We start from the raw sequence: 13,921 nt of genomic DNA, 5'->3' as shown, positions 1-13,921 counted from the left end.
TTTACCTAAAAGGATAGTTTGGTATATTTTTTTTTCAAGACATCCTCTCAATGCATCATCTATTCTAGTTAAGTAAAGTAATTAAAGGAAGCAGAAAGAAGCTGTTTCGTGGTTTCAAATCTAACCGTAGTCGCTATTGGGCTTTATGTGAAATCAGGAAAAATCGTCAAATCAAAACTCTAACTTTCAAACTTATTTTATGTTTCGTTGTCCCGAGGTAAAATTGAGAAACATCAAAACAGGAAACGAAAATGATTATAAAGTGCCCTAATGAAAAACACCTTATTTTTGTCTACCGCAATATAAAATGAATGAGGTATAGAAATATTGCATCATTTATGTAATATATTATAACACAACACTAGTATTATAATTTGCATTTGCAAGCATCTACAGTTGATAATTGTTTTATAACATCTCTTAAAAGATTAAAACGTATTTCAGTTCAATTTTGAAAACGTTTCGTTTTGAAATTTGTGGAGTAATACGAGTAAAAATGTAAGAAATCATCATATTAAAGGGGAGTTATTCTGAAGAAAATGCAGTGACGTTTTTTTTACCTTTAAAGACACATATTAAATTATTGACAAATAATATTTAAAATCCCTTCATTTGTGACAGATTTACTGAACAAACAAGGAAACCCCTATCAACATTTCATCTCAAATTATGTTCTTGATATTTGAGCTAGAGGTCTAGGCATGACATATCGATTGATGATGGAGTACATTTGGGCTAAATAATTTCAAAATCTCTTGAAATATTATTGAGAATCAAACAGGACACGTAAAAAAACCTATTGGCCTTTGACTTCCAAGTGCGACCTTGTCTTTTCAGCTAAGGCTCCCGGTTTTACTAGCAACTCCTGGCCTTAAACAAAGGAATAGTTGTGCCAACTGATTTTTTAAATCTTGTTTTGAATAAGAAAGTTGACCGGACAGGAAAATACCCGACTGACCTTTGATTTTCAAGTGTGCCCGGACATAAAGCTAGGGTTCATGGTTTTGCGCATGGCACCTCGTTTGATTATGGGCAGCATTTATGCAAAGTTGTATTGTAAATTCTTGATGCATGAAAGTGTTCTTGACTGGGCACAAAATAGACGCTGATAATGCAATGCTAACATTTGATTGACAATGTTGGCCTTGGCCCTGGCCTTTGAGTAAATGGTCTTGAATTTGTGCACAACACATAGTCTTATTAAAAACCCCTGTTGACTTCGAAATTTGAACTTGACCTTTATGGTAGGGGTCCAGATTTTTGTGCGCACGACACAATATTTCATCACAAAAGAAAAATTGTGCAAAGTAATATTAACATCCCTTGACGGAAGACTAAGGGACAGGACACGAAATTGGGGACGGACGTAATGACGGATTGACGAACAGACGGAAGGAAAAGCGCTACAAGAAATACCCCAAAACTGGTTTTCAACAGCAGCTATCGGATGACTTCGATACTCAACTTTTTAAGAGTTTTTAAGCAAACAAAAATTAACTGCATAAGTATAAAATTTGTGAAAAGGGCGGGATTTTGTAAAAATGCATCTGCAGTAATGAAATATGTACAATGCACGTCAGCTCATCACAATTGGACAATTGCGTAAAGTTAGTTGGTACTTAAATACCAGCTTACACACACAAACTTAACTAACAATAGATATGTCAAAGACGAGCATAATAATGTTACATGCAAAATAGAATTATGGAACCTAAGCATTGCATGTCGGCTTATTACACTGCACATGGTGTGACGTTTCATTGCATTCCCATCAGTGGATACTGGGATACCAGCCTACATACAAGCAAACTTTTCAAAAAGGGTCCTTATTTTTAACAAAGCAAAATAAAGTTATGAATTGTCTTTTGCATTTCATGTTATCTTATTGAGATAAATAAGTGTGTGATTTTTCAAATTATTCCCGCATGTGGCTACGGAGATACAAGTTTACAAAAAAATAGCAAAATCGAGATGTCGACGCGAACGCCCGTGCCGGAATCGCGTCGAGTGCAATGGCTCTACATTTTCTTTATATTGTCAAGCTAATTTTCATGTGTTACCTCAATCTGACATATATGGATTAGTTTAAAAAAAATAAACATTGCTCATTCACATAATCACAATAGGAAAACATCTATTCATTTTAACGAAGCTTGTCAGTATAATATGAGAACTATTGTTTTTACAATTCACAATTTAAAAGGTTACATTCTCTTCGTTCGCAATTTTCCCCAAGTTTATCTCTTATGGGTGGACGGATAGCTCAGTGGTTTGCACACTGGCCTTCCAATCCTGAGGTCTGAGGTTCGATCCCCGGCAGCTACTCGGGAATTTTCAGAAACGCTTTTCAGTGTTTCCCACCCAACTAGAGGTGTACTGGTCAGGAACCCAGGCAATCTTTGCGTGTATCAGTGCTATACACTGGGCACGTTAAAGAACCAGGCTGTCTATTCGCAACGAGCTAGGCTAAGTTAGCCGGACAAGCCTGTATCTGATTTCTGATCTCTCTGTCGTGGGGGCTTTGTCTCACTCTATCCCTCTGGTCAGATCGCTCTGTGTCTGTACTAGTAGAAGATGAATTATGCGCCCTGTGTGGCTGCATTGAACTATGTAAAGCGCCTTTGAACGTGAAATTGGTCATGAAAGGGGCGCTATATAAATCTGGTATAATATAATATTAAAACTGTAAAGATAAACTGCTCACCCTTTGAAGTTTGAACATTTACTTTAAACTTTAACATTATCCTATCATTGGTCGGAATCTGTTTTCAGTCTATATGTCACTGTCACATTTTTCCTTTAACCTATTGAATCATGATTTAAGGAGGGACCTCCGTTGAAAAGTAGTCGAGTCACTGACTTTCAATCACATGCCTCTCACCAACGTGGATTCAAGCAGAGCTTTAAATATAAGAAAACCTTCGACCTTGTTTATGGAAGGTCAGTAATTCTGCTTAGGTGCATATCTATGATGAAAATTGCACCACATACAATCATCCTAAGAGTTACAGAAAGGAAACCGTTTTCTGTCTAAAGGTTACGGTCGCTCGGCATTTCGTTGACCCCCTGAACCAAAAAACTGAATACAAACAGTTATAACTTATAGCTCGGTTTAACGTCGCACCGACACAATTATAGGTAATTATAACTTTACAAGTTCACGGGCTGTAGTTTCAAGTGTTCTTTAACTATTTAGCCGAAATAATTTCCAGTCTCAAGGTTATTTTGACATTGATATTTGACCTTCTGACCCCCCAAAATCATTCGAAGTCATTTACTCACCACAGAAAATAGTCCTTTAACTTTAGGCTGAAGTACGTCTATGCATTTTTTAAGTATAAGTCGGAAGCAGATACTCTGCCAACCGAAATACAATGAGCGATATACAATTCTTCAAAGTGGACGGCATAAATATATCATTTGACGTGGCTAAGATTTTGAAACTAACACAGACGCTAGATTTTGACCATATATAAACTTCAAAGGGTCTGCGTGACCATGTGGTAAGGTCGCTGACTACGTATCACTTCCCCCTTACCTATGTGAAGTTTGTAACGTATTCATACAATCGAAGTCTTATTAAACTATTAGTCATATTCGAGACGCGTAAACTCACGTAAAATTATTATTCATTACACTTACCAATGAATGTTTTACGTTTCAAAAAATGTAGAGAAATGAATCTTTTACCAAAACATATTGTCGCTGGTTCGGTTTTTGCTGTGCTTGAATTTGTTCGTCTTCTACTTCCGGTATCAGCGAAGATTCTTTAAATGAATAAGAATTAGACAAAAATATAATCAGTTAAAGCATTTCGAAGATGAACAACTAAACACGAATGAGTTTGAAAAACAGCCAATGTAGGTACAGATCAAACAAAAATACAAGTAAGAATACCCAACAGGGAAAGCCACGTTCTAAAAACGCAGCCTCCCTAAACGCGCACATGATCAACACACGCACATCACACACACACACAAAGCAGTACAAGGGCAAGGTAAACCTCATACCGGATGCAATATCCAGGACTTAAACTGAGAGCTCTACACTTTATAAAATTGAACGTTATTTGGTGTATGTGCTGCAGTTGTAAATATTTTAGTCTAAATTTGAAGTATCTATTTTTATGCATTTTGCTTATTTCATTTGTGTTATGTATTAAAAAAGAAAATTTTGTGATCCAGTTCTTTTCTGCAAAACATTGCATGACTATTTTGTGTCAAACTTTTTTCTTTTCTTATCAGCGAGTACACTTTGCTAATTGTTGCTTTACACTAAACAATCAGCATTTAAAGTAATCTAAAGTGAATAAAATGCGTTGATTTGTAATTAGTTTTTCCTTGCATACTCTCCACTCGGCTAGTTTCGTGAAAAAATGCCAGAAATAAAAGAATATTATAAAGAATTGTTTATAGACATAGATCAACTTCTTCCGAAAACATATTAGACTGCAAAATTTATTAACCTGCCTTTCATTATACTGACATTTCTATTAGCCGACAACGACTTTATGTATAGAGCTTATACTTTTCACTTGAAAAGAAAACCACTACAAACTGAGACATATAGCTAATTATACCATGATGTAAACTTGCAGCATCATTCCGATCACCCTTTTCAACAGTAGTACGTCCTCTTTTCTCCACACTGGCATGAACTAAAACAGGGTTTTGTGTTCCTTGTGATAATACATGTCTCCACTGGATTTGGTTTCCTGAAAATGTAAAGTGTGGTTTTGAACTATGAAGGTTTTGTACTTTAAAAAAATCAACACTGAAACCTTATGGAACTCTCCGCGGGAAAAAAAGTATCTGCTATTCATAATAATCATAAGTAAAATATGATTTGCTATTTTGGTGACAAAATGTGTGGCTTAATATTGCATGATAAACAAATGACAAAATTAACATTTGTGAACATAGGTATGAAACACGAGTCGCCAATTATCCATGTAAGTCATATTATCTTGTGTTAGTAAGTAAATGAGTATGATGAATTGTTGTCAAAAGAATGTAGTCGTCCTTTTCGACTAACGTTTTACTCATATTGTTAACCAAGTCAAAAATCATTAAAAAGGACTTACTATGCCAATATGATATTAAAAAGTAATAAAACTCAAAGTCAAAAATGTTTGGAGATAAGCATCACGAAACTGGTTAGGCTCTGAATACATATTTTGACAAAATCTATGGCCTAATGCAAAGATTTACTGTAAGAAATGTATAACAATTTATCTGTTGCAAAACTCTGTTTTGTATTATGACTGTACAATATATTTTTTTTTTTCAGAGATAAATGTGACGCAAATGTCAGGGGGACTGCAAAACCACTGGACAGACAACATTAAATTTAAGTATTCCACAAAGTTGAAAAGAGGACAAACATTTTGATAGAGAATCACAAGAACTTATTACGATACATTTTGCAACAATTAATTATTAACAAGTACAATGAAATACGTATCATATTGGAGCTTTTTGGTCACCTGAGTAAAACAGCTTTTCAGATATGTTATGACGTTTTATGAAAGAGTACTATCTTAATTATATTGAAAAAATATTCAAGTTTATATATGGACTTGAAACATAAAAACAAGAATAATGCCCATCGATTTACTTCTCCGTCCGTATGGAACAGTGTCATACTTGCTGCCATAGGAACCGTATTTTTATGTTGAAACTAAAGTGAAAGACTGAACACCGACATGCTTTAAAGACGAAAAACTAGCATGCCTCTCCGGTGTTAAGCATAGCTGGGAATTAAATTTAGCCGGAGAAGATAACACTGTCACACTTACTTGTCTACAGTTTTAAAATCAGTTCAGCCTGAATCGTATGTATTTACATTGAATTCGTTTGCTTTCAAATCATTCTACTTTTATAATTTTTGTAACGCTTTTGTGAATAAGGCTAGGAATACTTATACATTACAAGATTAACATGGAGAAATTTTACTGTTATATCGTTTTACACGATAGATAGTGGGAAAGGATGTAATGTGGCAGTTGGTTTAGGAAAAATTGTGTGTTGGCGAAGCATAAGTTGATCGCTGAAATCTTCAAATTACACATTACCACCCAAATTTATTAAAACAAGGTAGTAAATAGATCCTTTGAAAGCATAAAATGCAAGGAAGCAGGATGTTAGCAAACTTTGTTTGGTTGAGTCTGTTCAAGAGACCCTTGACCTTTGCTAAATTGTGCTGGGCACAAAAGAAAAAAATCATACTTGAACTTGTTACCTAGAACCTTAACTATATACAATGTACCTAGTTTATGTGCTCTGAACATCGACTTATTGTCACCTACATATACTCCAAGTCTAAAGTCAATACCTTGAATAGTTTTGTCTATAGTGTTTACTCCAGACACGAAATATAAGAGTAAATCTGAATTCCATTTGCGGCGGTGACATATGTCGTACCGAACTGGTTCATGCATTCTGCACATTGTTTGATCGTCATCTAATGATGTGGTAATTTAGATAAATAAATAAATGTTGCTTTATGACCCGGACACGAAATATGATCGACGGATTGAAAGACCTAAAGGCGCATCACATAAAACGTCCGTATTAGAATTAAAGAAGGTGACGATAACATAACAGAATAAATTTGAAACGAGGTGTGTTTAGATATGCCAGTGATAACCCAATTTCCTACCAATGTATATTATTTCATGACTCAGTGTCAAACACTAACGTTTAAGCATATTACGTGTACTTTTCAATGACCATCACTTGTCATGCTGAGTGAAGACTGAATACCAGATGTAAAAAGGATTCATGATAAAGGTCTCCGGGTCAAAAACGTTTTGAGATACATTGCAACACATTTGTTTGTCCTAGATGTATATATATGACCAAATCGATGGTTATAATTCTTGTGAAATCACCGTCCACCGTTCCAACTTTCGCTCACCTAGGAAAGAAACCCCATTAAAATAGATAATTTCATAGATTTGAAAATGGTTTCATGACTCTACTTTCAACAAGTTCATAGATAGTTGCAACAAATCCTTTTAGAAACATCTACAAATTGGAAGTGTATTTTTTCTAAGTCAAAGGCCTTAAGGTAGTTCTGCACGTTTGGATCGAAATTATTTCTACAATGTAGAATTTGATTAAACACTGATTTTTCAAAACTTCAGAATATACCTAGAAAATTAAGCAAATAAAAAAGATAGGGTCGTGTGCTTGATTTTTTGCTAGACTGATTTGAAAAATAGGGACCTCACGCAATATTTCATAATGAGAGTCTATGGGAAAATCATAACTTTCTTAACATTTTCGCGAATAGAAATTTTTCTACAATGTAGATTTTGATGAAACTTCTCACAGTGGTAAATAAAGACATGGCCTATAATTTGATGAAATAAAATATATAGGTCCGTGTGCTTATTTCTGAGATATTTGACCATGATTAAAGTAAACCGGACATTTCACGCTAATTTTAGGACGTTATTTTGAATTATTTAACATGTGATATGTTTTAATATCATATTTTGACTTTACAATATAGCAACAGTACCATTGTAATAAATTTACTCACAGGTTGCAATTAATTCATAAAATGATTTTCTGTTCCGTACGCCGAATCCAGTCTTTATTCTACGTTTTCTGGGAAAATGGCGTCACGCCATCACTTCCGGTATATCAAACGTGCAGAACTACCTTAATAAAGTATGGAAATTAGGTCATAAGTCTGGTCTGGCTGAGTAAAATCTTAGACAATCTCAAGGCTAACAGCTTCATATGCAGATTGAAATTCTACTACTGCTTTATAAATCTAGGTAAAATACATTTTGAAATATGGAGACCATCTTCTACTCATGATATCGGGTCTGAAAGTACGTTTTCAAGTAATTTTTAAGATATTGGCCGCAAACCTTTTACAGGACAATTACTTTTCATCATTTGAACGCAAAACCTAAAGGGTCATCTAATTTATAAACCCAGTGATGCTACTAATGTTGAAGGTTCTCTGTCGAATTGTTCTTATATGACTGGGCAAGAACTATTTCCGGGTTCATGTTTCTTCCATTTTGACGTTTTACTTACTGATAAAAATCTATTGGGATCATCATTTTTATACGTCCTAGAAATAGAATTATACTGCCTTTGACGGTTCGATGTCACACTGTTCTCATGTTAGTTGCTGGAAAACTTTTTCAAACTTCAGGCAATTTCGATAGTGACCGCTGACCTATCGACCATAAAACACTATGGAGTTAAATTTGTTTCCAAGCCAAATTATGATACTAAGTTAAAAGGTTCTTGGTCTGTTGGTTCTCAAATTCTTGGACAAAGCAATAAACCCCACTTCTTGTAATATGTGAGATATGACCCTGCTTACTATCATAAACAAGAGGTCATTTTGTCAGAGCGATCTAAAATGGATTGTACCTTTAAATGTATCTAAGGATCCCACAACGTGGTCTCTGTCACGGCGTTAAGTTACAACAAAATGCCTTTCACAGGTTCAGCATTTTGTTCCAAACTAGAGAGTAATGGTTGAACTAAATAAAGGGAGGTAATTAAATAAACATGCAACGTAGAGTTGTGGTTCATGTACATTACATTTTCCCTCAATATCATTTATACGTGTTCATTTGTATTAAAGAAACTTTTTAGTTGTGATAAGGGTAATCATTCCAGGAAAGTTATTTAAAGATATTTCTATACAATGGGGAAGCGTCACAAATAAAACATATTACAGGAACGTTGCAGTCAACTTTTAATGTAGATCAATAAAACGCTTCAACAGCAAAATGTGTTTAAATGTATTTTTATGTTTGGTCAAGTGGTATAAAATTGGGCTGCATGTCCCAATTTTATGAAAATAAAGAATGTTTTTCACAGTAAAGATACAAACCTAGTTAGATGAATGTCAAGCTGTTCATTAAATGTGTTCGTTGACAGTGTTCTAATTTTTAGGTCTAGCGGCCTCAAGACAAGCTAATTGTCATTTGTCTCCTGGTAAAAACAAGCTATAGAGAACCTTATAATGGTGTAAGTGTTTGATTAGAGGTCTCTGTTACATAGATGTTTTACTTTTAGCTCTAGTGGCTTAAGAAGGGCTTAGTGAATCGGTTTGAGCAACATAAAGAGAACACTTTATAATAAAGTCAAAGACAAAGTTGAATGATGATCTTTTGCGTGGTTCAGTATAAGAAGTTTTTAAAAGGCATTTCTAGTTTTATCAGTACCTATGAGGCTGACAGTCCCGATTTGAATAAGTTTAAGACAGGACTTTACAATGATGTTACATACAACTTTGATGAAGATCCGACAAGATGTGTTATATAAAAAAATATTTTATACCTTCTAGCGCTAGCGGCCAATTCAGCGGGAGCATTGCCCCTATGTTATCCTAATTTGGAGAAAGAGAGAAACTTATGATGCTATAGACAAAATTTAAAGAAGATCCGGTGGGATGCAGTTGTTTGAAGGTTATTTTGTTCAACTATAACGGCCCCTAAGAGCGGCTAAGCGACCAATTTGAATAAGCTGAAGGGGAGGCCTTGTTAGGGTATTTCATTCCAAGTTTAAGGAAATTCTGAATAATAGTCTTGGGAATGTAGATATTTATGTAAAAAGGTATAATAAAACAATTCATTATGGATCATTGGAACGGCTTTTTCGTCAGAAAATTTCATTTGAAAGACGATATAAATACCTTCATAATCATATATGGCGGGGCCGAGTGGTTAACGTCGCTGACTTGCCCCTCTTCGATGTGGGTTTGAGCCTCACTCGGGGCGTTGAATCCTTCATGTGAGGAAGCCATCCAGCTGGCTTACGGAAGGTCGGTGGTTCTACCAAGGTGCCCGCTTGTGATGAAATAATGCACGTAGGGGCACCTGGTGTCTTCCTCCACCAATAAAAGCTGGAAAGTCGCCATATGACCTATCATGTGTCGATACGACGTTAAATCCAACAAAAAAACATATATGGCAGATTATGTCGAATTCCGCAACAGATTGTCTACGTTAAAATACTCCGAACTGCGTTCTCCCCTGTACCAACGGTAGAAAATTGAATGTTCTACTCTAATAATCTCCAAGATAGGAGGCTGGGCATTAATATATAAACGACAGTAAAAAATATTTCGAATGATGTATAAAGAACATTATTTGACTGTTTAAGTGTTACGAATAGCGTTTTGCAAGTAGACTTAAGGTAATAGTAATGTCTAAAGAATGGCATTTGCAAGGTTTATTCTTAAAATTTACCGTGTTTTGCACTGTGTTGCAATTTTCAAACAACTTTTACCGTGCCGTGTTTATTAATTTTGTATAATTTATGGTATTTATTCAAGCAAAAGTAGAGGCAAATGTCAGAGTGAAGTCCACGTTTGCAGGGAGTCAATGATACACCCCTCCCCCTTCCTGAACATTGCAGTCAAAGTAGGTTTATTGTAGGAATTGAATTCTCTTCAAAAAGGAGGTAAACTACTTTTAAATCCGCGTATCATAAGCGGTAACACATTTCTTGAATGTTTGTCTATAAGCTGTTGAAGATACCCGAAAAATAATTTACATTTCATGGCATTCAAGTCCATATATATTTGCCAAGGAAATTTGTCCATAAACGCAGCATTTCTTACACAGAATCCTTACCAGAATCGTAATTGTGCGCCAGGGCAGCCGTTTTGCTACTGTTTGCAAGTTACGTGTAATGTTGTTTGACTATATTTAATCGGTTTGAATGCATACTTATTTTGTGAAGAAAGATCTAATACTCTCGGATACCCTAAACCGTGATAATATGCAATACTTATCGTTGATTTTCGTATATGTACAGGCAGTGTGCAAAAAAAAAACTGAAAAGCGTTTAGACCTTGGAAAGGTTTGAGCTAGTTCTGAGAAGCAAAAGAAGCAACACATGAAATGTGTCCGTTAACTTTTGAAAACATTCAGGAGGTTTGAATGTCGGCTTTGGAAAGATCAAAAACACCAATGTATTGCCAAGAGAACCATCAGTTCGACAAAGATGTTGATTGGATTTTTTTAATTCTATTGGGCCAGTCGTTTAAATGCCTTGTCCATACAGTCAGTGGACGATTCTACAAGAACTCTGTACTGAAGAAAATAAAAAAAAATGTATTATGATACCAAAAATGGTCAGGAGTGCACTTTATACACGACAACACCTCCTTTCAAAAGTGCGAGGTGCGTTAGGTCCTTTTTAGATATCGAAAAGATGGAACGTGTAACCCACCTGCCTATTCATCCGACCTGAGTCCCTGTGACTTTTTTCTTTCACTTCCAAGGCTTAAGAAAATGTTTTCTGATATGTTCAGACGTTCTCTTGAGAGCGCAACTTATTAGTGTGTCAAATAGATACCAAAAAAAGAAGACTCCCTATCTGCCTTTCAGAATTATGTTACATGGTCACAAAAATGTGTTTCGATAAAGGGGGATTACTTTGAAGGTTTGTTATATAAACAGTTTTGATAAAACGCTGCACTTTAGAAATCTGATTCTAATGACAGAACATTTTGCAGACCAATCGTAACTGTTAAAGGTCATAACCACCATAAATTAAGTTTCACTGTTCAGAAAGTTACAATTTTTGCAGAGTCACCCAAGAAATATTTGTGTGGAATTACTTCAAAATGTTTTTGGAAAAAAGTTTTCACCAATGTCTGGAAATGCTATCCTAGCCGACCAAATTTGCCAAGTTTTTCGACAAATCAAGATTGCATTCAATTTGACTGTTTCAGTAGAATTTCACAAAAGGAGCATTTCCTACCGTTGGTTTTGAAGAAGATTTATTTTGAAGGTTTTCTCTCTATTTTTAGCTCTTCTGTTACGCTTTTTTTTATCAGATAACGCAATTATTTGAAAATAGTCTACGTTTAGCTCTGAAAACCATGATTTTTAACGAATCAAAATATTATTTTGAGCACTTTGGGTGAATGCCAACTAAGAAACAATTGTATGAAATTACACTTAACAGAGTACATCAGTTCATGGCAATAAAAGTTCCTAAGTTCGTCTAAATACACATTCGAGAAAAAATGACCATTCCCCTTAATCACACTATTGATCAACCTTGTCAGGGAGTCACAAAACATTTATAACAAATAGACTTTAGAAAAAAATACTGCATACGTATAGGCAGACGTATAAACGCCCAACGCCATTACTTTATACATTCCTTTTCATAGGATAAAGAATGGACGGACGGACAACTGAAAGTGATACCAATTATCACCCTTACCGCTTTGTGCTCGAGTGTGTAAATATATCTTACTAAACAAAAAATAGACCTTAATTCGTCTACATCAATGCCCTTCTTCTGAAGGTTTATGGTCAGGATTTGATATTTTATTCGTGTGCTTTAAATATTAATCCATAAAAATCTAAAGTTAAGAATACTAAATATCCATACACCTTGGATGATGATAAGTTACTTCAAAAACGATTTTCAAATAAATACTATGATAATTACCAAGGATTTAAATATCTTCACCAAATAACTGTGACAATATACGGAAAACCGTTTTTATCATTTAAAGAAATGTACAGAACGGCTTGGACATTTGTATAATCAAAATTATGTACAAAAGGTCCTTTTAAGAACATTCTGTTGGAAGAAATTATATCAGTATGTCTTAAACACAAATGTGTATATTTGCGCGCAGATTCGTTATTTGCGCTAAATATTTGTGCAACTACTGCCAAAATCATTTAGCAATTTACGTAAACGGTACAATTCACTAACCAAAATATGTTAATACGCTTCTATTTAAAACAATATAGGTAAGTCATCAATATACAGTATGCTTTAAAAATGGACATTCACATGTTTTAGAATTAATAGGTCAAAACTATTTCTTCCTGGCGCGTTCATCAAACCGAAAATGAAAACTGCGTTCATCTCTGCTGTCTGATTTCCTTCCTGTCTCATTGAACTTATTTTTGTGTTTTCAGAGTTGATGTCAATTTTGGTGGCCAGGACAGAGACTTAAAATGAAAATTTAATTTTGTGCAAATCGAAAAGATAAAGTCGTCATTTATTACTTACATTGTACTGCAAAAGCCATCATAAATACACCGAACCTGTTGGAGAGGAGAGTTGAATACATATATATATATTAAAGCAGTAAGTTAAACTTTACCGTCTGTCAATGCCTTCCATTCAACCTCATTTTCATCATCTATATTAACTTTACACTGTCGAACATGTGTTTCTATTCCGTTTGTTGATGGTGTGATATCCTTGCTGTGAAACTGACCAAAAAGCCTCTTCACCAACGTAGTTTTTCCGACCTTAAAATGTCCAACAACCATTATTCGAATTTTGTTGTTTATGGTTTTGCCTGTTTTCAGAGCTTTAATATACGTTTCAATTGACTCATCATCCATGCGCATTATTTCTTCTGGTAGCTGTTGATCTGAAAATTGTTTCAACATAAATACAGTGGAAAAGTAGATTCATGCCATTAGCTAAATGTACCTTTGAGAATACAATACTGGTGATAGATAATACCTCTCGTCAAATTATACCGTAAGTATTAGATGTATACAACTTATGCATTCTTACTTTTCTGATCAGTCCAATTGTTTTAAACAGTTGGAATATGTCTTTTAGAAATTAAATGTTCTTGGCTACTTTTTTTGCAGAGAACTTATATTTTTCAAAAGTACGAGTATTGTTCACAGATTTTGCTATAATAATGTGTCTACAAATTATATCTAAATAATTAAAAAACTATTCAAAAATTACCTTGTATCTATATTTTTTTAATTTACTAGAATTTTATATATCCCAGCAAGTGTTAATAATAAACTTTCAGATTGAAGTGCACGACTTTTTCAAAATGCACATGTTTGCAATTATTTGAGCATTTGGATTGTACACAACAACATGTCTTTTGCAAGTTAAAAGGGACTATGATGTAGGCGTGTGGAAGG

The 13,921-nt window shown here is 34.6% G+C and overlaps 1 protein-coding gene across 1 annotated transcript in view; it reads right to left on the bottom strand.

Annotated features, from left to right (window-relative positions):
* Positions 1–13,397, bottom strand: part of LOC128551565 (uncharacterized) — a 55,265-nt gene extending 41,868 nt beyond the window's left edge. Inside the window, exons 1-3 of the mRNA XM_053532468.1 lie at positions 13,126–13,397; positions 4,580–4,714; positions 3,691–3,767 (exon numbers count right to left, since the gene is read on the bottom strand). Of these exons, the coding sequence (XP_053388443.1) occupies positions 3,691–3,767; positions 4,580–4,714; positions 13,126–13,378 (465 nt within the window). The 5' untranslated portion in view covers positions 13,379–13,397. The remainder of the gene's footprint in view (positions 1–3,690; positions 3,768–4,579; positions 4,715–13,125) is intronic.
* Positions 13,398–13,921: the final 524 nt, after the last annotated feature.

Source organism: Mercenaria mercenaria, unplaced genomic scaffold (genome assembly GCF_021730395.1).
Source record: "Mercenaria mercenaria strain notata unplaced genomic scaffold, MADL_Memer_1 contig_127, whole genome shotgun sequence".
Lineage (NCBI taxonomy): Eukaryota > Metazoa > Mollusca > Bivalvia > Venerida > Veneridae > Mercenaria > Mercenaria mercenaria.
The sequence above is the reverse complement of the archived record's forward strand: the minus strand, read 5'-3'. Positions and strand labels throughout refer to the sequence as shown.